The sequence below is a fragment of the Ictidomys tridecemlineatus genome, chromosome X (assembly GCF_052094955.1).
Source record: "Ictidomys tridecemlineatus isolate mIctTri1 chromosome X, mIctTri1.hap1, whole genome shotgun sequence".
NCBI classification, from domain to species: domain Eukaryota; kingdom Metazoa; phylum Chordata; class Mammalia; order Rodentia; family Sciuridae; genus Ictidomys; species Ictidomys tridecemlineatus.
This window is the reverse complement of record NC_135493.1, coordinates 1,737,637-1,765,420: the sequence shown is the minus strand read 5'-3', so window position 1 is coordinate 1,765,420 and position 27,784 is coordinate 1,737,637. Positions and strand designations below refer to the sequence as shown.

Below are 27,784 nucleotides of genomic sequence, written 5' to 3'. Positions count from 1 at the left end.
GGGGAGCGCGGGCGGAGGGGGAGGGGGAGTGAGATCACCTCCCTGGCCCACGGCCCCGCCCCGCCGCGCCCTCGCGCGTCTTCCCAGCAGAGTCTGGCCGCAGAGCCCGGCGTGGACTGGGGACCCCCTTGGTGGCCCCTTCCGGGAGATCCGTGGCACCTGCGCCCGCAGCTCTGAGGTCCTCGATTCAAGAGTGTTTCCAGCCCCACCACCAGGGAGCCCCCGCCGCCGTGGCGTCCCGAAGCGGGAGTCTCCAGGCAGGGATGCGCCCAGGGGCCCGGGCTTGGGCGGTGGAGAGAGGACCCCGACAAGGAACACATTGCCCCCACCCCCATCCTGTCCTCGAGGGCGCTGGCCAGAGACCCGCACCCTTACGCAAGGCGGTCTCAGCCGGCCCTGATAGTCAGGCATTTGGACGTCCCCCAACACCCAGGGCAGGATTCCAGTGTCCCTCTACCCGCTCTCCTCTGAGTCCCCTGCTATCCTGAGCACCCAGTCCGGGGCCTTCCGGGAGGGGTGCGTGGGCCTCAGTCCCCAGCCTTCTGAGGAGGCATCTGCTCAAGCGCGTCCCTAAGCCCCAGCGAGACCCGAGCCCAGGGGCGAAAGGTCGCGCAGAGGGCGCCCCTAGGCCTGACACTCCCATTCCCAGATCTTCCTCTACTCCCCACCAGGCCCGGTGTCTTATTTCTTTGTCTTCGGAATTGCCCTCATCCCGACCTTTTCGCACGGCCCCATACTCCCTGCAGCCCTGCGCTGCAGCCCAGTGCGGGGTAGGGGGGAGAGGGGGGAGGAAGGAGCTCCTCCCCAGCGCCCCCTTCTAGGCTAGTTGCCGTGACCTCCCAAGCGAGGAGAGGTGGAGGGGGCTGGAATTCCGGAGCAAGCTGAGCTGGCCGAAGCCTCAGGGCAAGGAAGGCCTAGGGCCCAGATGGCAGATTGCAGCCCTGGTGGCCAAGGTATTTTTATGGGCATACCTGTTGCCCAGTGAAGCATTGGGGGGGGGGCTCAGCTTAGCCTCCCGACACACCCCAAGTGGTGCAGGGTCTTCCCAAGGGCCCACAGGAAAATGGCTCTGGTATCCTGGACTGGATTCCCCACCCCCATTGGACCACCTCCCACCAATCGCTTTTACCCTGAAAGTGAAGGCTTGGGGTGGTCCCACCGGCCCTCTGAGATGGCCCGGATGCCATGTTTCTAGGGGTCTTTAGGAGGAGAATGGACAAAAAATAGTGAAGGTTCTGGGCTTCCAGAGAGAGGGAGAGCCAAGGGGGCTGCCTGCCCCTCCCAGAGCTGCCAGTGGCCCACCACTTGGTTCTAGTGGCCCCAGAGTGGAGCTGTGGGCAAAGCTCTTGAAGTGCCACTGGCCCAACATCTTTAGGAAGAGGGAAGGGAGACTGAGCTGGCCTAGGTCACAAGGCCAGGGAGCCAAGAGCTGGGCAGAGAGGGGGTATTTTGCACGAGGCACTGAGCTATGGTCAGCTTCCTGCCTGCACTGATGTGACCTCTGATAGGCCAGGCAGAAGCTGACTGTGGGCCTCTGCTCTCCAGCTGGTCACTCCACTCATCCCAACTCGCCAGCCTTTCCCCAAGCCCCAACTTCTGCAAATCCTTGACCTAATCTGGGGTTTTATGATGATCACTATGATGACATTGACAAGGGTAAAGTAAGAAGGGAAAGGAATAGGACCTGTTTAGCATGTACCTGCTAATGCATAATGATGGGTGCAGCATTCATTTATTTTATAAATATGAATTATGCTGATTACACTGCATTGGTAAGCAGTACCACAGACCTGCCTTGTTCTAAGCACATTCCATGTATTAGCACATTTATTTTCCACACCAACCTAGTGAGGTCTGACCAAGCATTAGTCCCACATCACAGGTGAAGAGACTGGAACCCAAAGAACTCAAGGGATGCACCCAGGGAGTGCTGCTTAGAAAAGTCTCTTTCTCTCCCTTAGTTCATTGCATTCACACATAGCCTGGTGATGAAGGTCCTATTATTATCCTCATTCTCCAAGTAAGGAACCCAGATCCAGAAAGAAGCAGTTATGCAGCCAAGAGGGGCTCCATAGAGTGTTCATTCCACTTGCATTCTGCACACCCCTCCTCCTCAGCACTGCACTGTGAAGTAGATGCAATCAGTGCCCCCATTTCACAGATGAGGAAACAGGTTTAGAGGATTCAAGTGACTTAATCAAGATTATCCAGAACATAAAAGGCATAACTGGCATTTGAACTCATGTCTGTTTTACTGTAAGGTCCATTTTCTTGCTTCCTATGCCAAAGTGGAGGGGCCAATGGGAGTGAGAGCAGGAGAGAGAGATCACAGGCAGAGCAAGTCACAGAAGCAGCCAGAAGGATTGGCCTTGAATATAAGGTGAGCATTCCCTCCACTGCCTCATACTCACTGTGGAGGTTCATGGGATCACTGGGCAGATGGCTGTGTCTTGCCCACCCATGCACCTTTCAAAGTCAAGTGCACTTCACAGCCTCTGCAGTTTGGTGGTCATGATCTGCCCTCCATGACCCACTCCTCTTAGTCACAGGGACTGGACCTAGGCAGCCCCCCAGAGTCTGGCCAGATCCCCCAGATGATGGGTCAAGTAATAAGGGATGAACATCACAGACAGCAGCCAACAGTGGGGCAGGAAGAGTGGCAGCAGGCAGGCAGAGTGGGCTTGTGAGCTTGCCATAGCTTTCCTTGATCTCCTGGAAGTAGCATTATAGTTGGTTTTGGTTTGATCCATTGTGACAATTCTTATCTTTTAAAAATCAGCTGTATTAGGCCTGGGGATATAGCTTAGTTGGTAGAGTGCCTGTCTCACATGCACAAGACCCTGGGTTCAATCCCCAGCACCACAAAAAAATATCATCTGTATCAAAGTATAATATACACACAGTAAAATTTACCCCTTTGAAATACAGTTTGGTGAATTTTGATAAATGTCATACATTCACCACCAAAATCAAGCTATAAATCATTTCTGCCACTTCCCCAAATTCTCTCCTACTACTTTGCAGTCAACAACTGTCTCCATGCCCTGGCCTCTGCCCCCCACTGATCTGCTTCACTTAGGCAGTCTAATTTTTGAGATTCATCCTGTTTTGTGTTTGTGTGTACCAGTAGTCTATTCCTTTTATTTTCATTTCTTTTTGTGGTTTTGGGGATTAAATCCAGGGCCTTGTGCATGTGAGGCAGGCACTCCACCAACTGAGCTATATCCCCAGCCCAATATGTTCATTTTCATTGATAAGTAGTATTCCTCTCTTTGGATGTATCAGATTGTGGTTAGGCATTCACTCATTGAAGGACATCTGGGTTGTTTCCAGTTTTGGAGTATATGAATAGAACTCCTGTAAATATTCATGTGCAGGCTTTTGTGTGAATGTGCTTTTTTACTTGTCTAAGGTTAACTAGGTTAGTAGCCAAGAACTGGGTTTCTGGGTCATATGGCCAATTTATGTTTATCCATGTTTGTCTTTTTTTTCCAGCACTGGGAATTAAACCCAGGGCCTAGTACATGCTAGGCAAGTGTATCATTGAGCTACATCCCCAGCCCTAAGTTGCTTGGAATCCTCCTGCCTCAGCCTCCTGAGTAGCTTGGATTATAGGCATGTGCCACAATGCCCAGTCCCATCTTTGTCTTTTTAGCAGTAGAGTTTGATTACATTTATGATGATTGCTGTTCTATTTGGATTTATTGGTGCTTATTCTGTGCTTTCTATTTGCCCTGTTTTCCCAGTTCCTCTCCCAGATGCAGAATCCATCTCTGCCACAAGTGCCTCCTAACACCCAAGCCATGGAGGCTGGACACAGGAACCTCCTTGATGCCCAGCAGGAACACAACTGCCTTCCCATAGCGTCTCAAATCTCCCTGAGGGCACCAAATTTGTCTCCCAAAGCCCAGCTGTATGGAAGTCGGAGGTGAGAATGAAGACTGAGAGCAGGTGACAGGCCCATGCACACCCTCTGTTGTAGGCCATCTCTCAGATGGATTGAGTTTGCTTCTCATTTCATTTCCCATCTGTTTATTTAAAAGCACTGTATGAATTTTTTAATAGTTACTTTAGCTATTTTAACATGCATTCTTAACAAAGTCTAAAGTTAATCAATATATCCACTCCAGTGGTTATAATGTAGATCCACAAATTCTTTGATATCCCTCTCCTCAAGAGGTGGTGCCCAATGCCCCTCCCTGTGAGTACTGACTGGACTTGGTGCCTGGCTTCTAATGAATCAGAGAAAGCAGGAGTGACAACTTTGGAGAGCAGGTCATAAAGGCACCACTGCTTCACTTCCTCTCTTGGATTGCTTTTTGGGAAAAGCCTGCTACCACACTGTGAGGCACTCACATAGGATGGAAAGAAAGTGTCCCACCTATAACCATGTTACCATTTTGGAAATGGTTTTCTGGGACTGGGACGTGGCTCAGTGTTAGAACATGTGCTTAGCACATGTGAGGCCCTGGGTTCCATCCCCAGCACCAAAAACAAAAACATCCATGCCTTCCTGTGACTTCAGTGCTGACCAACATCCTGAGTGCAACTGCATGAGACATTTTCAGTTAGAACGATCCAGCTAAGCCACTCCTGAATCCTCACCCACAGAAATTGTGTGATGATAAATAGTTATTGTTTTTTTTTAAACCATTACATATTGGAGCCTAGGAGCTCAAGGCCAGCCTGGGCAACATAGTGAGACTCTCAAAAAAAAAAATATATATATATATATAGCTTTTTTCCCAGGGATTTGCTTTGTTTATGTATGTAAGGAAGGCAGTACAAGTTTCTTTTTTAAAAGTTTTTTTCTTTTTTCATTTTATTTCTAATTTTTTGGTACTGGGGATTGAATGCAGGGGTCTATACCACTGATCCACATCTCCAGCCCTTTTTTTGGGGGGCAGGGGGTACCAGGATTGAACTTAGGGGCACTTGACCCCTGAGCCACATCCCCAGTCCTATTTTGTGTTAAATTAGACACAGAGTCTCACTGAGTTGCTTAGCATTTCGCTTTTGCTGAGGCTGGCTTTGAACTTGCAATCCTTCTGCCTCTGCCTCCTGAGCTGCTGGGATTACAGGCATGGGACACTGCACCTGGCCCTTTTTGTTCTTTATTTTGAGACAGGGTCTAAGTTGCCTAGGTTGGGTTTGAATTTGCATCCTCCTGCCTCAGCCTCCCCAGTCACTAGGATCACAGATATGCACCACAATGACCAACTAATAAGGAAGTCCAAGTTTCTAATTTGTTATTTGGGTACACAACTAGGAGAACATGAAGCCCTGGTTACCACCTCATGTACCCTAGAATTCCCATTTGTACCTCAGAGGTGACAGACTTCTGACCAATCACTCCTTGGGGTTATCCTTGGTCTTGTCCTCTCCACAGTCTTCTGGGCTTCCTTTCTTTAGGCCTGTCTTCCTGCTGACGCCTTCCACTGGAAGCTCTCCACAAAGTTCTCTGTGCACCTTTGTTCCACAGCTAACAAATTCAACTGCCACTCTGTCAAGTGAAGTCTCACCCACTGTCTTAACAGACCCCCCAGGACCAGGGCTCCTACCCTCTGGGTCAGGAGGTGGAATCAGCATCTTCTATGTGTCAGTCAGCCATTTTGTGTTCATCACCAACTCATTTGCCAATGGCCAATGGCTCACTGACTTCTCTTCCTGGACAACATCCCAACCTTTCAATTTCTTGACGTTTTTATCTCTCAAGACCTTGTTGATCTCACCTCAACATCCTCCTTCATGTTAAATCCCAAATGCTAATCCTCTGGGCACAGCCTTCACTCTGTTCCTTCCAGTTCTCCAACTTCCTCCCTGTTATCACTCCTGTGTTTGGACTAGGTACCAAATATATGAGTTCCCACTTGGTTTTTCTCCTCTACATCCTACCTTAGCCCCACCATGTATCTCTTCAATTTGCTTCAGTCTATCTATTTAAAGGAGGGCTCTGGTAGGAAAGAAGAAGGCAGTAATCTCAGCTAATCTGCCTGAGCTCCAGGGAACCTAGAATTAGAGGATTTTAAGCAGGTCAAGGGCCTAAGTTGTCTAATCCACAATGCAACCTCCACCTCTGAGCTACTGTTATGGGGACTCCTGTTACCACCAACCAGTTCCTATTCTGTCTCTTCTGAGGCCATCTTTTCCTCATCTCTTTGCTTCTTCTTAATCCTAGCTTTGCTTCTCCTGGCTTCTACTGCTTTATGACAAGCACACATGGCTTTTCTCCATGTGCCCATTAGCTTTTAATCTCACTGCAGTTCGAGTTCCAAGAGAAGAAAGTTGATTGGCTCAAATACTTGGTATCCTTGTTTTGGCAAACCCTTTATGCCAAGTAACTGCATTGGCAACTGGCCAGTCTATAGAGGTGGCAGTTCTTGGCCAGGCACTGGCTCCTGATCCAAACAGGTAAATCCAAGGTCAGTCCAGGCCAATGGGATACACACTATATATTCTATGTATACTGCTATGGACTGAACGTTGTGCCCCCCACCTAATTCACATCTTGAGGCTCTAACCTCAAGTGTGGTAGTATTTGAAGATGGAGCCTCAAAAGAACTAAGAAATGAGCTCATAAGTAAAAGGCTCGGATTCCCATAGGGTTGAAAGTGTTCAATCCCCTGACCCACCATAGGAGGACACAATGAGCAGGTGGCCATCTGTAAATCAAGAAGAGACCCCTCACCAGGAACTGACCCTGCTGCCCTGCTGCACCTTGATCTTTCTTTTTGTTTTCTTTTTTGTTGTGCTGGGGATTGAACCCAGGGCTTTGTGATTCGAAGCAAGCACTTTACCAATTGAGCTATATCCCCAGCCCCTGATCTGGGATTTCTGACCTCCAGAACAATGAGAAAATAATGTCCATTGTTTGAGCCACCTAATCTGTCTAAGTCATGGACAGCTGCTGCAGGGAACTATCTATGTATTGGCTAGCCTGTCTGGGCATGTCAACATCATCCATTCTTGGGCTAGGGATGTGGCTCAAGAGGTAGCGCACTTGCCTGGCATGCATGCGGCCTGGGTTTGATCCTCAGCACCACATACAGACAAAAGATGTTGTGTCCGCCGAGAACTAAAAAAATAAATTAAAATTAAAAAAAAAAAAACATCATCCATTCTTTTGGTTTTCCTTTATACTCAGGTGATAAAGCCCCAGGGTTTGAACAGGATTGCCCATGACTCTGTCTGGTTGTTAGATCATGATTATTTGGAAAACATGTATGCAGTGTTTAAGAAGGTTAATGTCAGAGAAAGAATAATTGGCTGGCTAGGGGCTGGGGCTGTAGCTCAGTGGCAGTGTGCTTGCCTATCATGCCAAGGCATTGGGTTCAATCCTCAGCACCACATAAAAATAAACAAATAAAATAAAGGTATTCTATCTGACTACAACTAACAAAAAAAATTTTTTTTTAAAGAATCATTGTCTGGTACCACCCAGGCCCTAAACAACTATGTAAGAATGACATTGCCATCAATTAACTCATGAAAACATACTGCCCTAACTCAGTATTGGTCATTATCATGCAAAGCCAGAAAACCTGGGGCTGCCCACAGAAACATGTATTTCAGGCGAAGAAGTTCATGATGATGGAACTCCAACCTTGAAAACATTTGAGCATGTGACTGGGAAAATTGGAGCAGAAGAAGCTAAGGAAGTTGGGGTTGAACACTTATTGTGAAACATCAAGGATGGTACAGTGGGCAGTCTTTCCAAGTGGATCACAAATCAGGGCCATGGTTTGAAGGGACTGAACTCCAAGTTTCTAGATATCGGGAGCTACCTGGAAAAAGTAGCCACAGGCAAGCTGCCCATCAACCACCAGATCATCTACCAGCTGCAGGACGTCTTCAACCTGCTGCCTGATGTCAGCCTGCAGGAGTTTGTCAAGGCCTTTTACCTGAAGACTAATGACCAGATGATGATGGTGTACTTGGCCTCGCTGACCCGCTCCGTAGTTGCCCTGCACAACCTCATTAACAACAAGATTGCCAACCAGGATGTAGAGAAGAAAGAAGGGCAGGAAAAAGAAGAGAGCAAAAGGATAGGAAAGATGACAAAGAGAAAGATAAAGATAAGGAAAAGAGTGATGTGAAGAAAGAAGAGAGAAGGGAGAAAAAGTAAAACATGTAGCTTTTTTTAATTTGTAAATTAAAATCTTATAAACTAAATCAATGTGCCACTAGAGGGTTCTTTTCCACTTTTAGTGCTTATTAAAAGGCTGTCCTGATGAGAGCTCTCTGCCTCCGATCATTCTTGCTGTGGCATTAACTGATGTAAATGACAGAGGGACTGATCTGCAACTCAGACTGCAGCCTCAGCTGCTGTGCATTGGGAATTATGATAGCTCAGGCTTCAGATCGTGTGAGAGAAGTGAAAAGACAACATAATATTTTTGGTACTCTTCATTCTTTATAAACAAGAGTTGAATTTTTCCTTCTTGAGAGATTCTTGGGGGGTCTTTTTCTGATAATTGGCAAAATTGCTAAATGGAATGTGTGGGTCCTGTATGTTCTCTGGCTTGTAAATCTTGAGTTTGACACTTCTGAACTCTTGAGAACCACACTACATTTTGGACCTGCAGTTCTGGCAGTCTCACGACCTGGGGTCCAGCTCCATGTGTTGTTTACCTTCAAAGACACAATTAAATGCTTTTTTATAAAGTGGTGTCTTGATGAGGGAATGCCATGGACAGCTTAGGAGGTGTCATACAGAAAACAGGGAGATTAAATGGAGACTTTTTTTTTTTTACATTTAATCTCATTTTTATTTCTTTTAGGTTTCTCTTTTTCTGGAACTAGACAAAACAGTTCTAAAGTACTCATGGAAAAATAAACAAGCAAGAATTGCCAGGAATATGCAAAGCAACAAGGGGAAACTTAAATGGAGATTTATCTACTAAATGTGGGACACTCTGGGTTTTCTTAGCCCACTCTTTTCCTCAAGTGCTGACAGTCATCCCCAACTATCAGCCTGAAGAGCTTTCTCTGGAGTTAGTTATGGTTTGGATCTGGAATATCTCCCCAAAGAACCATAAGATCAGATCAGATCATAAGTCCTAAGATCAGAGCTTTTGGGAAGTGGCGGAACCTTTAAGACAAGAGCCTAGTGGGAGATCTTCTAGTCATTGAAGGCATGTCTTCAAAATAAATAATGAGGCTCAGCCCCTTCAACTTCCTCCTTTTTTCATCACAGCTATGAGGTGAGCATGGGCCAGGTGATCATGAGCTGAAACTTCGGAAGCCATGAGCCAAAATAACCTTTTCTCTCTGCAAATTGTTCATCTCAGATACTTGTTACAATGACAGACTTCCCCAATAAAACATCCCAACTAGATCCCCATACAGCGAAGCTCACATCAATAAGCTCATCCTTTCCAAGGAGCTCTTTAGTGCCCAGTTTGTAATATGAGAAGACAACCAGGATCACCAGACATCTGAGAAAAGCCTCTAATGTGACAGCAAGAAAGAGAAAAGCAATCTATGAAAAACAACTATGGAGATAAGAAAAAAATTTTTTCCTGGATGGGCACAGTGACACACGCTTGTAATCCCAGTGACTTGGGAGGCTGAGATAGAAGTTCTCAAGTTTGAGACCAGACTCAGCAACTTAGGTAGACCCTATCTCAAAATAAAATAAAATATGGGCATGGTGCACATGCTTGTAATCCCAGAGGCTCAGGAGGCTAAGGCAGGGGGACCATGAGTTCAAAGCAAACCAGCCTCAGCAATTTAGCAAGGCCCTAAGCAACTCAGCAAGACCCTATCTCTAAATAAAATAGAAAAAGGGCTGGGGATGTGACTGATTGGGAAAGTATCCCTGAGTTCAATCCCCAGTACCAAAAAAGTAAAATAAAAATAAGAAGGGCTGAGGGTGTAGCTCAGTAGTAGGGCACCTCTAGGTTCAAGTCCCTCATACCAAAAAAAAAAATAATAATAAAAAAGAAAGAAAATTAATACATTTTCAGGGCTGGGGGTGTTGTTCAGAGCTAGAACACTTGCTTATCACATATAGGGCCCTGGGTTCCATCCCCAGCATTACAAATACACATGCATATGTACAGAGATATTTTTTGTAAAAATCCCTTCAGGAAGTAATAGAATGTAAATATATCTATGAAACAAGAAAAGGATGCTACAAAAAGTAACATGTAGAGAACAAACAAGTGTTTTCTGTGGGAACACAAATTAAAATTTCAGTAGATGAACATTTTGCTTCTGAAAGGAACTAGAAAGTTAAGACAACATCACTCCCACCATAGCTACAAGAAGGAGATGGATAACCTACAAAATCCTATAGGGTACCCATCTATTGTGTGGCTCAGGCTGACCTTGAATTACTGGGCTGTAGCCATCCTCCTCCCTCAGCCTTCCAATTAGCTGGAACTACAGATGCCTGGAAACATCTTATTTTAAGCCCACCAGGAAGCTGAAGTTAGGAAGAAAAAAGAATACAAGTCAAAAAAATCCCTTTCTAGGAAAAAAGATGGCTGCTTTTATCCTTGGCAGGACAGCAGCAGCAGAAAGAGACTGCCATAGAATGTGTAAGAATCTTTTAATAAATGTTAAAAGGTTGGGTGTGGGATGACATGATGGGTAGCCAAATCTCCAGGTCCCTACAACTTGACAGTTTTTATTCTCCCACTTACTCCTTTCCATGGGTCTTCATTAAGAAATTCTGGAGGCAGGTGAGCAGAGAGATCTCTCTAAGGTACAGATGTGCTGAGACTGCCAAAGTGTGAATGCAGGACAGGGGAATGGAGAGAAGCCCCCCTGGTACATCAGGCCTTGCAGTTACATGAAGCAGCAGCAACTAGAACTGCAGAATGGTAGAAGAGCTGAGAAAGACCATTCCCTGGCTGAAGGGTTTGCCAAAGGCTTAAGGCAGGATGGAGAACTAAGAGAAAGCTTAACCCTCTAAATCTCACTCTAAGTACAAAGCAGAAGCCAGTGAAATTGAGACAAAACATGCCTGGAGCAAATGATTGTGGGTCTACTAAAGTCTAAACATGGAGCAGGACAATGAACAAAAATCCTCCAGGCACTTTCATCACAAGTTCTGCTACACAGAGGTTCTGATCCTGCTCTGAAGTAATTTGACATCTGTAGGAAAGTGAATCCATCTGAAGCAACAAGAAATCCAGACACAGCTTAACTATAGACAAGACTGACTCAGTACAATTCTATAAGACACAAAGACACACCCACACCCACCCACACACACACACACACACACACACACACACACACACACTAGTCATCTGGAAGAAGAGTCATTCCCCCCTCTTCTTTTCGGCAGTGCTGAGATCAAACCCAGGGGCCTCACAAATACTAGGCAGTCCTTTTTATAAGATTTGGAGACAGGGCTTCATTAAATGGCTGAGGCTGGCCTCAAACTTGCCATCTTTCTGCCTCATTCTTTTGAGTAGCTAGGATTACACATATATACCACCATGCCTAGCCAAATCATGTCCTTCTTTGGATGAAAATGTTATTATTTTTCTCTCTACTCTTCTATTACATATGATATCTGACACTCATTTAAAATTAAGAGGGCTTAGCTGGGTATGGTGGCACACAACTGTAATCCCAATGATTTAAGAGGCTAAGGCAAGAGGACCGCAAGTTCAAGGCCAACTTGGCAACTTAGTGAGACCCTGTCTCAAAATAAAAAGTAAAAAGGGCTGGGAGTGGTAGTTCAGTGATAGTATACCCTGGGCTCAATCTCCTGGTTAAAAAAAAAAAAAGTATAAATGGGAATGCTAGACATGAAAATTTTTATATCACAGATGAAATATCTAATGAACTTAGTAAAAAACTAGACATGAGGAATGAATCAGTGGACTTGAAGACAGGAAGATAGAAATTATCCAAACTAAAGCACAAAGAGAAACAACAGTGGGAAACCCAATATATCAGAGCATTTGAGATGAGTGGAACAAAATCAGAATATTTAATGTAGGCAGAGAACAGGGCAAGGGAAATACATTTGAAGAGATATGACCAAAAACTTTCCAACATAGAAGAAAAACATCCTCAATCCACAGATCCAAAAGTTTTAGTGAACCCTATGCCAGATAAATGTAAATAAATTCTCTTCTAAATACTTTATATTCAACCTGCTGAAAAATGAAAACAAAAATCTTAAAAGCAATCAGAGAAAGAAAGAACATGCTACTTTGACAAAAAAAAAAAAAGGTAAGAATGACACTCATCTAGCCCTCACCTGAAACAACAGGGGCAGAAGATAGTGAAACATTCTTAAATACTAAAAGAAAAAAAAATGTCAGTCTGGATTTCTAGACCAGGTAAAAAGTCTTACAAAAATTAAAGCAAAATAGTTTTATCCCCATATGAGAATAAAGGACATGCAATGAAATAAAGTGGAAGAGAAATAATCTCCAGATGAAGGCAGGAATGAAAAAGACATTTATTCTTTTATTTTGGGGGGGGGGTACCAGGGATTGAACTCAGGGGCACTTGACTACTAGGCCACATCCCCAGCCCTGTTTTGTATTTTATTCAGAGACAGGGTCTCACTGCTTAGGGCCTCACTAAGTTGCTGAGGCTGGCTTTTGAACTCCTGCCTCAGCCTCCCGAACTTGTGGGATTACAGACATGAGCCACTGCACCTGGCAATACACTGATTCTTTACTGCTTGAAGTTAAAATAATAACAATATAATTTGGAATTGTCCTTTTGTAGCCTAGCATAGTGATGCACAACTGTAATCCCAGTGGCTTGGGAGACTGAGGCAGGAGGATTGCTAGTTCATCAGCCTCAGCAATAGTGAGGCCCTTAGCAACTCAGGGAGACCCTGTCTCTAAAAATATAAAAAGGGCTGGGGAGGGCTGGGGCTATGGCTCAGTGGTAGAGCACTTGCCTAGCACATGTGAGGTACTGGGTTCAATCCTCAGCACCACATAAAAATAAATAAATAAAACATTGGGGCTGGGGATGTGGCTCAAGCGGTAGCGCGCTCGCCTGGCATGCGTGCGGCCCGGGTTGGATCCTCAGCACCACATACAAACAAAGATGTTGTGCCCGCCGAGAACTAAAAAGTGAATATTAAAAAATTCTCTCTCTCTCTCCACCTCTTTGTACCTCTCTCTCTTTGAAAAAAAATAAAATAAAATAAAATAAAAATAAAATAACAAATATCATTCTTTATATTGCTCATAATTTCTGTGAGCCAAGAATATGAGAAACAAGTTCCCCAAATACTTAAATATGACATTTTAATATGATCCAGAAGTACCAATCCTATGTATATCCTGAAAACAAACCAAGGAACAAGAACTCAAACTGATGATTTGCCCATGTTTATTGCAGCATTATTCATAATCATCAAAATGTAGATTCAGGGGCTGGGGCTGTAGCTCAGTGGTAGAGCACTTACCTAGCACATATGAGGCACTGGGTTTGATTCTCAGCACCACATATAAATAATAAAATAAATAAATGTATTGGTGTCCATAAAAAAAAAAGTGGAAACAGTCAGAATGTCCACCAGCAGATGAGTGGCTTAAACAAAACATGTCTATCCATACAGTAGAATATCACCCACCTCAAAAGGAGGGAAAATGGATACATGTGCCAACAACACGGATGAACCTTGAAAATACTGTGCTAAATAAAAGCCAGAGGACAGATATTGTATGACCCCACTTATATGAAAGACCTAGAATAGGCAAATTCATGGAGACAGAACTATTAGAGGCTGCCATGCCAGGGAGGGGCAAATGTAGAGCTTCTGCTTAATGAGTATGGAACTTCTGATTGGGTAGTAAAAATGTTTTGGAAACAGATAGTGATGATAGTTGTTCAATACTGGGAATATAATGAATGATACTCAATTGCACATTTTAAATGGATAAAATGTCAAACTGTGTATATATATATATATATGTGTGTGTGTGTGTGTGTGTGTGTGTGTGTGTGTGTGTGTGTGTGTGTATTTCTCTACCTATATCTACATCAGACACTTAAAGTGATAGATTAAATGACTGAGTCATAGATTGATAGATCACAATTGTCTCAAAGGCATTTGTGAACGGCTCAGACAGTTCTGGTTCAGGGTCCTTCACATGGTCACTGTTAGACAGGGGCTGAGGCTGAAACAGTGTAACACTAGAGCAATTTATTGCTGTTTGGGCCTCTCTCCTTCATGTTGCCTCTGAACCCTTCTGTGTTTTCTCTCCATGGTGGCTGGTTTGGGCTTTCTCATAGATGATGGGGAAGCTGGACTTCTCTGTGGCCTTGACAGCCAGTATCTCTGCTAACAAAGCAGAAGCTGCATTCCTTCTTCTGACCCAGCCTCAGAAATCAAGCAGCACTTTTACCATATTCTCTTAATTATAAGCCAAGTCACAAGCCTGCCCAGATTATACAGGGGAGGGTTAAATTCCACCTCTTGATGGGGAGGTGGCAAGGTTCCAGAAGAGCATGTGGGATGGGAGATAGTGTTGGGGCTACCTTTGAAAAACACAATCTGCCACATACCAGTTAAAAGGCAGAGACTGTCAGGCTAGACAAAATAGCTATATGTTATTTACAAGAAGCACATTTTAAGCATAAAGATACAGACATGTTGAAAGTAAAAGTATGAAAAAGACATACCAAGCAAACACTAGCATAAGACACAGTAGAATTCAAGACAGAGTATTACCAGAGATGAGCAGCTTTTCATAATGAAAGAGACAAAAAAAATCAAGAAAACAATCATTTCAAGCATATAAGCACCTCATAACAAATCTCCCAATGAAATAAAAATTGATAACACTAAAGGGTTCTAGAAATAGATTCAAAGATTTTAATATCACTTTCTCATGTGCATGTATGCATGTGTAACAAACAATCTGACTTTTTCACTTAAATAATGGAATTTTAAATAGTGACATATATAATGGTCATTGCAGGACTAAATATATATATATATATATATATATATATATATATATATTTAATTAGAGCATTATAGTTATTCACAGTAGCTGGATAGATTTTGACAAAATCATACATGCCTGGAATTTTATTTATTTTTTAAAATTTATTTTTTAGTTTTAGGTGGACACAATATCTTTATTTTATTTTATTTATTTTTAAAAAATATTTATTTTTTAGTTGTAGATGGACACAATATCTTTATTTTATTTTTTTATCTTTATGTGGTACAGAGGATTGAACCCAGGGCCTCGCACTTGCTAGGTGAGCGCTCTACCACTGAGCCACAATTTCAGCCCCTCTTTATTTTATTTTTATGTGGTGCTGAGAATTGAACCCAGGGCCTCAAGCATGCTAGGCAAACGCGCTACCACTTGAGCCACATCCCCAGCCCCTTGGAATTTTATTTCAATGCCCATTCCCTCTTTTCCCCTCCCCTCCTTCATCCTTCTTTTTTTCTTCCCCTACTCTATTGATCTTCCTTTGTCTCCTTATTTATTTATTTTAAAATAATTTTAGTTGTCAATAGACGTTTATTTTATTTATTTTTTTATGAGGTGCTGAGAATCAAACCCAGTGCCTCATACATGCTAGGCAAGTGCTCTACCAATGAGCCACAACTTCAGCCCCTATTTATTTATTTATTTATTTATTTATTTTGGTACTGGAGATTGAACTCAGGGGCACTTGACCACTGAACCACATTCCAGCCCTATTTTGTATTTTATTTAGAGACAGGGTCTCAGTTGCTTAAGGCCTTACTTTTGCTGAGGCTGGCTTTGAACTTGCAATCCTTCTGCCTCAGCCTCCTGAGCCACTGGGATAATAGGCATGTGTGTCACCAGCTATTTATTTGTTTTTGATTGGTATTTTCTACATATACATAAAGATGAAATTCCCTCTAGTGTATTTATATATGCATATAACATGATTTTGTTAAATTTATTCTAATTCCAGTATTAAGTACGATTATAATGCATCAGGAAAAAAATCCTTTTCCCAGTAAGTGATAAAACAAATAGGAAAAAAAAAATCAATCATGTAAAGCCCTAGTTTCCCAGCACTAGGAAAAAAAATACAATCATTAGGAATATAAGTTTGTTTGTTTTTCAGAACTCCAGATTGAACCCAGGGATGCCCTCCCATTGAACCACATCCCCAGCCCTTTTTTTAATATTTATATTTTTAGTTGTAGACAAACACAATATCTTTATTTTATTTATTTATTTTTATGTGGTGCTGAGGATCGAACCCAGGGCCTCGAACATGCTAGGCGAGTACTCTACCACTGGGCCACAATCCTAGCCTCATCCCCAGCCCTTTTTTTTGTTTTGTTTTGCTTTGAGAGAGGGCCTCACTGAGTTGCTGAGGCTGGCCTTGAACTTGAAATCCTCTTTTGCCTCAGCCTCCCAAGTCACTGGGATCAAGGCATGCACTACTGAGCTCAGCCAGGATATAAATTTGAATAACACTACCAAACAAATTGACTCCACTCCAAAACAGCAGAGTACACATTCTTCTCAAGTACAGATGGAACATTCTCCAATATAGACAACATTCTGGACAACTAAACAAACCTCAATAAATTACAATAAGGCTGGTTTAAAAATCAACAATAAAAAGATATCCAGGAAATTTCCAAATATTTGGAAATGAAAAAAATATGCTTCAAAATAATTCAAATAATTTCTTCCCCCCCAAAAAATAATAAGTGAAATTAGAAAATATCTTTAACTGAATAGAAACTAAAACAAAATATCAAGTTTTGGAAATCCAACTAAACAAAATAATAAAGTTAAAGATCAGAAATCAATAAAATATAAAGCAAAACAACAAGAGTAAAATAAATATATGAAAACAAAAGCTGGTTCTTTTGAAAGATCAATATAATCAATAAACCTCCAGGCAGACTGATGAGAAGTGAAGATACAAATTACAAATACTGAGAATGAAAGAGGCCATAACTACAGAGCCAACAATCATTAGAAAGATAAGGTGAGGCTGCCAGGTGTGGTGGCACAAGGCCTCTAATCCCAGAGTCTCAGGAAGATTGCAAGTTTGAGGCCAGCCTCAGCAACCTAGAAAGGCCCTAAGCAACTTAGTGAGGCCCTGTCTCAAAATTAAAAAAAGGGTTGGGGATGTGGTCCAGTGGTTAAGTGCCCCTAAGTTTAATCCTTTGTATCAAAAAAAGGGGAGAAAACTATCAAAGGCCATTCAGGAAGGTTTGTTCAGTTGTCCATAGATAACCTGAACAGAACAGCCCTATATCTGTGAAAAGAGTTTAATTTGTAGCTAAACATTTTCTTGAAGAAAACTCTAGACTCATGTGGCTTTACTGATGAATAATATCAATTCTACACAAACTCTTCCAGAAAATAGAAAAGGAGAGAAAAGTTTCTAACTCATTTTACAAGGGTAGCATTCCACTCACTGCAACATCAAAGACATTTAAGAGAAAATTACAGACCAGTTTACCTCATAAGTTTATACCAAAACCAGATAAGGACACATCAAGGAAAGAAACTACAGACTAATATCCCTGATGAACTTAGATGCAGAAATACTTAATAAAATATTAGCAAATTAGTATTGAACAACATACTAAGAAGATAGTACAATAAGACCAAGTTGGTTTTATTCCTGAGATACAAGGATGCTTTAACATATGCAAATCAATAAATTTAATTCATCACATAAATAGAATTAAGGACAAAAATCAGTAATCTCAATAGATGCAGAGAAAGCCTTTGACAAAATTCAGTACCCATTCATGATTAAAAGCAAACACTAAAGAAACTAAAGATAGAAGGAACCTACCTCAACATCATAAAGTTCATATATGAAAAAACCCAAAGCCAACCTCATAATAAATGGGGAAAAACTGAAAGCATTTCCTGTAAAATCTGGGACAAGACAAGGATGTCCACTCTCACCACTCCTATTTAATATAGTGCTAGAAATTCTATTCAGAGCAATTAGGCAAGAGAAGGAAATAAAAGGGATAAATAGGAAAGGAATAATTCAAATTATCACTGTTTACAAATGATATGATCCTATACTTAGAAGATCAAAAAAACTCCACCAAAACACTGCTAGACCTAGTAAACAAATTTGGCAAAGGAGCATCTAACAAAATCAACATACAAAAATCAATATTTTCCTATATACCAACAATGAATCTGCTGAGGAAAAAAATCAGGAAAACAATTCCATTCACAATAGCCTCAAAAACAAACCCTAGGACTAAATCTGACCAAGGAGGTGAAAGACCTCTACAATGAAAACAGAACACTGAAGAAAGAAATTGAAGAAGACCTCAGAAGATGAAAAGACCTCCCATGTTCATGGACAGGCAGAATGAATATTGTTAGAATGGCCGTACTACCAAAAGCAATATACAGATTCAACACAAAGCCTATCCAAGGAACAATGACATTCTTCCGATAACTAGGAAAAAAGCCTCCTAAAATTCATTTGGAAGAATCAAAGACCCAGAATAGCCAAAGCAATACTGAGCTAAGCCAGCCATGCTGGAGGCATCACAATAACTGACTTTAAGTGATACTACAGAGCTATAGTAAGAACACTGCATGGTACTGCCATACAAACAGATACATTGACCAGTGGTACAGAACGGAAGACACAGAGACAAACCCACACAGAAACCGTCATCTGATCCTTGACAAAGGTGCCAAAAACATACACTGGAGAAAAGACAGCCTTTTAACAAATGGTGCTGGGAAAACTGGTTAGCCATATGTTGAAGAATGAGACTAGACACTTACCTCTCACCCTGCATAAAAAAATCAGCTCAAAATGGATCACAGACCTAAGAATTAGACCACAAACTATGCAACTCCTTGAAGAAAATGTAGCGTCCACAGTCCAGCACAGGCAATGGCTTTCTCAACAGAACCCCCTATAACTCAGGAAATTATGCCAACAGTTAATAAATGGGCAACATCAAATTAAAAGCTTCCGCACAGCAAAGGAAACAATTAGGGAAAAGAGAGAACCTACAGAATGGGAGTAAGTCTTTGCTAGCTACTCATCTGACAGCAAATTAATATCCAGAATATATAAAGAACTCAAAAACTTTATACCAAAAGTCAAATAACCTAATCAAATAAATGGAAGAATGAATTAAACAGACACTTCTCAAAAGACAACATACAAATGGTCAATAAATATACGAAAAAATGTTCAACATCATTAGAAATTACAGAAATGTAAACTGAAACTACACTGAGATTTCATCTCACACCAGCCAGAATGGCAGCCGTCGAGGATACAAACAATAATCAATGCTGGAGAGGGGATGCTGGGGGTTGTGGCTCAAGTGGTAGAGCGCTTGCCTAGCACATGTGAGGCAGTGGGTTCTATCCTCAGCACCACATAAAAACAAAATAAAGATATTTTTTAAATGCTGGAGAGGATGTGGAGGAAAAGGAACACTTTCCACACTATTGGTGGGACTGAAAATTAGTACAACCACTATGGAAATCATGGCATCGAACCCCCATATGACCTAGCTATACTACTTCTCAGTATTTATCCTGAAGAATTTGTCATAATACTATAGTGATACGTGCATACCCATGTTTTTATAGGCACAATTCACAATAGTCAAACTATGGTTCCAGCTTAGGTGCCCATCAACAGTTAGATGAATAAACAAAATATGGGGTATATATACACAATGGAGTTTTATTCAGCCATAAAGAAAAATGAAATTATGTCATTTACAGTAAAATGGATGGAATTAGACACCGTTATGTTAAGTGAAATAATTCCAACTCAGAAGGTCAAGAATCTTATTATGTTTTCTCTCATATGCAGAAACTAGAGAGGAAAAAGGAAAAGAAAAGTGGAAGTGGATCTCGTGAAAATCAAAGGGAGATCAGTAGAGGAAAGGGACCAAGGGATAGGTAGTAGGGAGGGAGGGGGAAGTGCTCCCTATAATTGGCCAAATTATATTGTCATATTGTGTGCATGTAAAAATATGTACAACAAATCCCATCATTATGTACAACTATAATGCACCAATAAAATGTGGGAAAAAATAGAAATATGAGAAGTAATCAGACAAAAACTACTCTGAGATTTCATCTCACTCCAGTTAGAATGGCAATAATCAAGAATACAAATAACTAGGCTGGGGATGTAGCTCAGTTGGTAGAGTGCTTGCCTTGCATGCACAAGGCCTTGGGTTCAATCCCCAGAACCACCAAAAAAAAGAAGAATACAAATAACAGTCCCATGCAGTGGTGCACACCCGTAATACCATCAACTAACAAGGGTGAGACAGGAGTATTGCAAGTTTGAGGTTAACCTCAGCAACCTAATGAGGCCTAAGCAACTTAGAGAGAACCTGTCTCAAAAAATAAAAAGGGCTGGGAATGTGACTCAGTAGTTAACCACCCTGGCATTCCATCCTTAGTACCCACCCCCACAAAAATAAAATAAAATTGCTGCCGAGTATGTAGGGGAAAATATTCACTTATATATTGTTGGTAGGGTTGTAAATTAGTACAACCATTCTGGAAAGCAGTATGGATATTCCCCAAAAGACGGGAATGGAACCACCATATGACCCAGCTATCCCACTCCTCGATATTTATCCAAAAGAACTAAAATCAGCATACATAGCAATACATCCCACATCAATGTTTATAGCAGCACAATTCACAATAGGCAAGTTATGGAACCGGCTCAGATGCCCATCAACAAATTAACAGAAAATGTGGTATATATATACAATGGACCCAGTAGCAAGAAGAACAAAATTATGGCATTTGCTGGTAAATGGATGGAACTGGAGGATATCATGCTAAGTGAAATAAGCCAGACTCAGAAAATCAAGAGTTGAATGTTTTCTCTCATATACAGAAGTTAGAGAAAGACAGAGAAACAGGAATTTTAAAAAAGGATCTCACAAAAATAGAAAGGAGACCAATAGATTAGAGGAAGGGGATGGAGAGGGAGGGAGGAGGAAAGGACATGAGGAAGTACAGGGGAATGAAAACTATCAAATTATGCTATGTTCATATAAAAATAGCACACGAATATATATATTCATATATAAATGATAATGCATTAATTAAAATAATAATACTAATAGAAAGGAGATCAATAGAGTATAGCAAGTGGACGGAAGAGGGAGGAGAGGAGGGAGAGAGAAGGTACTGGGAAATTAGATGGATCAAATTGTTATGTGCATATATGAATATGGCATAATAAATCTCATCATAATAATATATAATTATAATGCTTCAATGAAAATTTTTTAAAAATAAGGCTCCGGGTGCAGCTCAGTGGTAGAGCACCTGCCTAGCATGTATAAGACTCTGGTTTCACTCCACAGAAAATAGTTAACAATAACAAAGAAGAGGGGCTGGGGTTGTGGCTCAGTGGTAGAGCCCTTGGCCAGCACATGTGAGGCACTGGGTTCGATCCTCAGCATCACATAGAAATAAATACACAAAATAAAGATATTGTGTCCACCTACAACTAAATATATATAATATATTATATATATAAAAGAAAAAAGTGAAAAAGTAAGAGTTCTCCATAGATTTTTTTGTACTCTATTCTATTTTTTTTAACTGTTTCTAAATTTTTCTTTTTCTTTTCTTTTTTTTTTTTTTTTGGTGATTGAATCCAGCAGTAGTTCTCTACCACTGAGCTACATCCCCAGCCCTTTGTTTATTTTTCAGACAGGGTCTCACTAAATTGCTTAGGGTCTCACTAAGTTGCCCAGGTTGGCATTGAACTTTCGATCTTCCTTCCACAACCTCCCAAGTAGCTGGAATTACAGATATATACCCCACCCACCAGGCTATCTTTATTTTTTTAATCTACTATTTTTAAATTTAAATTTAAATTGATTGATTGATTGATAGCAGTGTTGGGGATTAAACCCAGGGCCTTGTGCATGCTAGGCAAGTAAAGCTGATTTCAAAAGTCATTTCAGAGAAGAAGCTATTGCTGATGTACTTGTAATGAAAGAAAAGGAACATGTGTTGGGAGAAGGCCAAGTGTCCTGACTGAGAAACCCAGAGGGAAGTACTAAAAGAGCTCATTGACAGGAACTGAAATTGGTTGCCTCTGGGTAGGGAAATAGTGAGGGACAGATGGCACTTTTTATTTTTATTTTTTTACTTGTAAATGGGTACCGTGCATTTGTTTTTTTATGTGGTGCTGACAATCGAACCCAGTACCTCCCACATACTAGGCAAGTGCTCTACAACTGAGCCACAACCACAGCCCTAGTGGCACTTTTTGAAAGGAGCCTCACTGAACAATCTGCCTGTTTAAACTACATGTATGTACGACCAACCAAAAAGGAGACTCTTGCCAGGCTGCCTGAGCCTTAGGTGACCTCAAGACTAGCTGAAGGTGCAGGCCTCTATCTGCTTTCCTTTGCCCCAGGACTATATTCATGCCAGCCCAGTGAGAGGGTGCCCTGCTGGGGACCCTGCCTTCTCCCATGCAGGTTAGATAGAACAGGACAATCATCCTCAGACTGTCATCATTGACTGCAGCCATTCAGCATATGCGCACACCCACTTATTTTTTAATATATTTTTTAGTTGTAGTTGGACACAATACCTTTATTTATTTATTTATTTCTATGTGGTGCTGAGGATCAAACCCACTGCCTCATACATGCTAGGCAAGTGTTGTACCACTAAGCCACAACCCCAGACCCACTTGTTTTTATTTGTTTGTACCCACTTAATCCCATCCTCTGATCCATTGCTCCTTCCCCCATAGGCACCTCTCCCAAGTGTTTGAATGACAGGAGTTCTCATTCTGCTCCTCACCAGTCCCTGTGACATCCATTCATCATGGCTATGCGCACAACTCGTTCTTCCCTTCCACTGCCACATGGGATTGGCTACCTGCAATTGCATAGCCCCTGGGCCCAGTTGGGGTGCTTCTTCCTACTTCAGGATGTAGCCTCTCAGCAGCTTTGTGTTCCTCCTTCCCTTGGGCACCTGGGTCTTGGCCCCAGGCTCTCCTGGCTTCCCTGCATCCACTCCTGTCTACACGGTCCCTTCCCTGAGCAGGTCTGGGTCTTTCCACCTCCATGTCCACAGTGGGGCCACTTGCAGTTTGGTGAGTGAAGGAAGGGCTCTGATCTTGGGAAACCAGTGGATAGTGAAGGACAGGCCACACTTCAGTCATTGAATTCATACTTTGGAGAAGGGGAACTGGGGAGCAGGAAGCTGAGTGGTCACGTTGACACAGCTGGGCAGTGGCCTAGCAAGGGTTTGAGCCTTGCTTTCTGTTATTAGGGGATCAAGATCCTGAATCTCTTTGCCAGTTAAGAGGTGTCTATATGATGAGGAGATTTGTCTCCTTGATACTTAATCTCCAGAGGCCACCCAAGGCCAGTACGCGAGGGTGGGGGTGCTGATGGAGAAGTGCACATGAGGAAAGGAAGGAAGTACTTGGAGGTGGGGTGTCAGCATTCTGTAACTGATTTGCCAAGGGTTCCAAAAGACATAAATATGCATGTGGGATATGTGAGTGTGACTGTCATGTGTGTGTGTTCAGTGTGTACTGTGTGCCTTGTGTGGTATGTGGGTATGTGGGTGTGTGCACATGTGAGCTGCGTGGCCTGCGTACACGTTTTGTGAATGTGTGGTGATCTACGGGTGGGGGTGAGTGCATGTGCATCTTTGCCTATTTGCAAAGTGCACACCCCCCACATGTCCTCTATCCGTTGGGGCTGGGGGCGGGGGAGCTGGAACACCACAATAGTCACTAGGCAGGAAGAGGAGGCCTTGGCTGTTGGCAAGGTCCCTGGACCAGGGCCTGGTCCATGTCCATGAGAGGCCAGTTTTGGTCTCCAGCTTTGCAGGTCATTGGAGAGGACAAACAGGAAAAAAGGAGCCTGCCCTGGGCGGGTGGACAGGCTGTGGCCAGGGCTGGGCTGGTAGGCTGACATCTGGAAAGAGTGGGAGCCACGAGCAGAGGGGAAGCTGATGAGCTGCAGGGGCCTGGCTACAGAGGAGGCGGGAAGGAGGGAGGATCCAAAGACCTTGGCATGGAAAGTCCCCTCTCAGACCTCTCCACATCGATGTGGCTGTGGTGTTATGCATAAAAGGGCATATGAATTCATGTGTGTATCTGTCACACACTGTCTGGTGGGTGTGTGGATGTCATATACATGATTGTGTGTGTGTGAGTGTACGTGTGGAAGAGAGGAGAGAGAGAAGAAGCAAGAGGAACACAGGTAACAGCATGGAGGCCCCATTGGAAGACCCCTCCTTCTACAGCAGGTAGCTACAGGAAGTGGGTGGGGTGTCCCTGGCTCCCACAGGCCCCTGGGGAGGAAGCTGGATATTGTAGGGGCACATTAAGCCTGGACTTGGCCCCTACCCCACCCCCTCCCTTCCTGTCCCTCCTCTTGAGCCAGCCCTAATTGACAAGGAGGGGACTGTGTATGCATGGGGGGGCACCCTGAGTGTAGTGGGAATTCCCTTGGCTTTTACCCCTTCCTCACTGGGGCCAAACAGGAACAGGAGCTGGCTTGGGGAAAAGGGGTGAGGACCTGCCATCTCCGATCTCAGTTTACCCATTCAGGAGGTGAGGTGCTACATGGGTGATCCCTCACAGCACTGCCAGACCAGAAGTTCTAGGAAGGGGGGCTCTGTGGGGTGGGAGCAGGTGGGATGAATGGAGGTTGCCACTAGGCCAAGTGGGGGACTGGATGAGGCAGCCTCAGGGCCTTGAGGAGTGGGGGAAGGAGCCCTGGGGATGGGTCTGGGAAGCCTGAGGGCAGGAAGGGAAACTGGAGGCCAGGAACCTACTTCCTGGTGAATGGGAGGAGGGAAGCGGGAGGCATGTGGGGGAGGAAAAGGGGGAGGAAGTCCTCTCCTGGGCAGGTCACTCCCAGAGGCTGGGTCTGGGCGGGGCAGGCGATGGAGAACAGATCTGAGCGCCTGGGCCACCTTCACGCTGCTGCCCAGCTGCCCAGGAGCCCGGGAGCCCAGCCAGGTAAGGGGTTGTGAAGGGGCAGCATACCTAGTCCCTCCTGCCTAGTCTCTAGCCCTCGAATGGTAAACTCTCTAGGCCTCTGCCAGGGCAGGAGGATTTATGAATCTGCTTGGATGCCCACTCCCCAATCCTGGTCTCAGGGGCTGCCGGGGTGTATCCTGGGCTGTTTGTTCTGTGTGACTGCCTCACACGCACGCTCTCTCTCCCTCCCTCTTTCTCTGGGGGGAGTGCTGGGTACTGAACTCAGTGGTGCTCTACTACTGAGCTACATCCCCAGTCCCCAGCCTTTTTAACTTTTTTTTTTTTTTTTAATTTTTGACTCGGGGTCTCACTAAGTTTCTGAGGCTGGCCTGGAATTTGCAATCTTCCTGCTTCAGCCTTCAGAGCCACTGTGATGACAGACATGCGTTTCAACACCTAGCTGACTGCCTCTCTCTTATCTTCCTGCCCAGGAGTGCGCACAGGCCAGACCCCTATCCCGGGCACCAACACACTGACAGGCATCGGCTACCCTGACACCTCTCTAAGAACTTCTGTACAGTTAACCTGGGCATCAGGGCTGGCCCCTCAAGTGGAGGCAGAGTTTGCCCTGTCTCCAAAGACTTAAGACACCTGCGGTGGCCCCACCATGCTGCTGGCCTCCACCACCTCCGGTAAGGCTGGGCCCCTGCACACCCCCACAGGGATGAGTTGGGTGGGTTTGATAAAACCAAGAAGCCCCTCTTTCTAAAGAGCTCCTTTGCTGTCTCTTTGGGGCAGGTGGGAAGAAATGCCTCAGGGGAGGAGGAGCGGGAGAGGAGGGCAGGTCATACATACTCCCTGGGCTGAGGCTGCCCTTCCCTCAGGACCACATGTGTACAACTCCCCACAGATGAGGCTTCCTTGGAGGAGTTCCCTCTGCTGGGAGCCAAAAAGTGGGCAGTAGGGGAGGTCCAGGGTGCCAGCTGCCCAGGCCACCAGCTCTAGCATCTGGTGGAAATTTCCTTGGCCTGAGATCCCTACATGGCACCCTTTCTAACTTGGCCTCTCCTCCCACCCTTGCCCAGCTGTGCCTGGGCCCCTCTCTCCACTTAGCCCGCCAAGCAACGGCAGCCGGGAGGAGTCATTGGACACCAGGGACCCATTGCTGGCCCGGGCAGAACTGGCCCTACTTTCCACAGTCTTTGTGGCTGTGGCCTTGAGCAATGGCTTGGTACTGGGGGCCCTAGTACGACGTGGCCGGCGCGGCCGCTGGGCACCCATGCACGTCTTCATTGGCCACTTGTGCCTAGCAGACCTGGCTGTGGCTCTATTTCAAGTGCTGCCCCAGCTGGCCTGGGATGCCACCGACCGCTTCCGTGGGCCTGATGCCCTGTGTCGGGCCGTCAAGTACCTGCAGATGGTGGGCATGTATGCTTCCTCCTACATGATCCTGGCCATGACGCTAGACCGCCACCGCGCCATCTGCCGCCCCATGCTGGCATACCGCCATGGAGGTGGGGCTCGCTGGAACCGGCCAGTGCTGGTGGCCTGGGCCTTCTCGCTTCTTCTCAGCCTGCCTCAGCTATTCATCTTTGCCCAGCGTGATGTGGGAGATGGCAGCGGGGTCTTCGACTGCTGGGCCCGCTTTGCAGAGCCCTGGGGCCTTCGTGCCTATGTCACCTGGATTGCCCTGATGGTGTTTGTGGCACCTGCCCTGGGTATTGCTGCTTGCCAGGTTCTCATCTTCCGGGAGATTCATGCCAGTCTGGTGCCAGGGCCATCAGAAAGGGCTGGGGGGCGCCACAGAAGGCACCGGACAGGCAGTCCCAGAGAGGGAGCCCGGGTGTCAGCAGCCATGGCCAAGACTGTGAGGATGACACTGGTGATTGTGATCGTCTACGTGTTATGCTGGGCACCCTTCTTCCTTGTGCAGCTGTGGGCAGCATGGGACCCAGAGGCACCTCTGGAAGGTAGGTGTAGCTGTGGCTAGGGCTCTGGGGGCTGCTTGAACTTGGTCCTCTACCCATACCCACACCCGACAGTGGGCCACAAGCATGTGCTTGTGCGCACTGGTAGCCTTTAGCAGGTACACAGGATCCCACCCCTCCCAGACCCCTGAGCCCCAACCTGGACTCTGCCTCCACAGGGCCCCCCTTCGTGCTGCTCATGTTGCTGGCCAGCCTCAACAGCTGTACCAACCCCTGGATCTATGCTTCCTTCAGCAGCAGCGTCTCCTCAGAGCTGCGCAGCTTGCTCTGCTGTGCTCGGGTACAGGCCCCACCCAGCCTGGGGCCCCAAGACGAGTCCTGTGCCACTGCCAGCTCCTCCCTGGCCAAGGATACTTTCTCCTGAGGAGCCAGTGGGCACTTTCCTTCCAAAAGCTCCATGAAGCTCAGCTGCCTCTGGGGCTGGCTCCTCTAGGACTCACTGTATACAAAGAGGCTTTCAGGCTCCAAGACTGTGAGAGTCCCTTACGTTAGCTCCTTGTTCCAGGCATGGGGAGAGACTAGATAGGGCAGAGGATCCCAGGGCCTGGGAGTGGCAGGTGACCTGTGCCCTGGAGAGTGCCCTCCAGGTAACACAGAGGTCCCAAGGAGCCAAAGAGGAAGGAGCAGGGTGGGGCCAGTGTACCTTCCTGTCTGTATCTCTCTAGTCCTTCCCTAATAAAAGTTGGCTATTTTCCACATGGTGAGGGAGTCTTCTTGCATTAGGGTAACAGTGGATGTGGAGGCAGAAACAGACATACAAAGACCCTCAACACATGCATGGGTCTGGAACCCACAATGCAAGCAACCAAGCCTTCATAGGTACAGGTCCTCAAGAGATACAGCCCCCTGAATGGACAGCTCCGTGCCAGGGCACCCACAGCAGA

The 27,784-nt window shown here is 44.7% G+C and overlaps 1 protein-coding gene and 1 pseudogene across 6 annotated transcripts; both read left to right on the top strand.

Annotated features, from left to right (window-relative positions):
- The first annotated feature begins 52 nt into the window (after window positions 1-52).
- Window positions 53-27,596, top strand: Avpr2 (arginine vasopressin receptor 2). 5 transcript variants are annotated; one of them, XM_078034057.1, is made up of 6 exons: window positions 53-953; window positions 2,290-2,380; window positions 3,747-3,928; window positions 25,404-25,604; window positions 25,998-26,882; window positions 27,059-27,596. In XM_078034057.1, exons 4-6 carry the CDS (start codon window positions 25,580-25,582, stop codon window positions 27,262-27,264), a joined length of 1,116 nt encoding a protein of 371 aa, XP_077890183.1. In that variant the 5' UTR covers window positions 53-953; window positions 2,290-2,380; window positions 3,747-3,928; window positions 25,404-25,579; the 3' UTR covers window positions 27,265-27,596. The 5 variants fall into 5 exon arrangements, with proteins under 5 accessions (XP_077890183.1, XP_077890181.1, XP_077890182.1 ...); XM_078034055.1 differs by having other exon boundaries at window positions 2,262-2,380; XM_078034056.1 differs by lacking the exon at window positions 53-953 and having other exon boundaries at window positions 1,009-2,380.
- On the top strand, window positions 3,804-8,172 carry LOC120883663 (26S proteasome non-ATPase regulatory subunit 7 pseudogene; annotated as a pseudogene). Its single transcript, XR_013431651.1, has 2 exons — window positions 3,804-3,928; window positions 7,419-8,172. The product of XR_013431651.1 is annotated as a 26S proteasome non-ATPase regulatory subunit 7 pseudogene (transcript).
- Window positions 27,597-27,784: the final 188 nt, after the last annotated feature.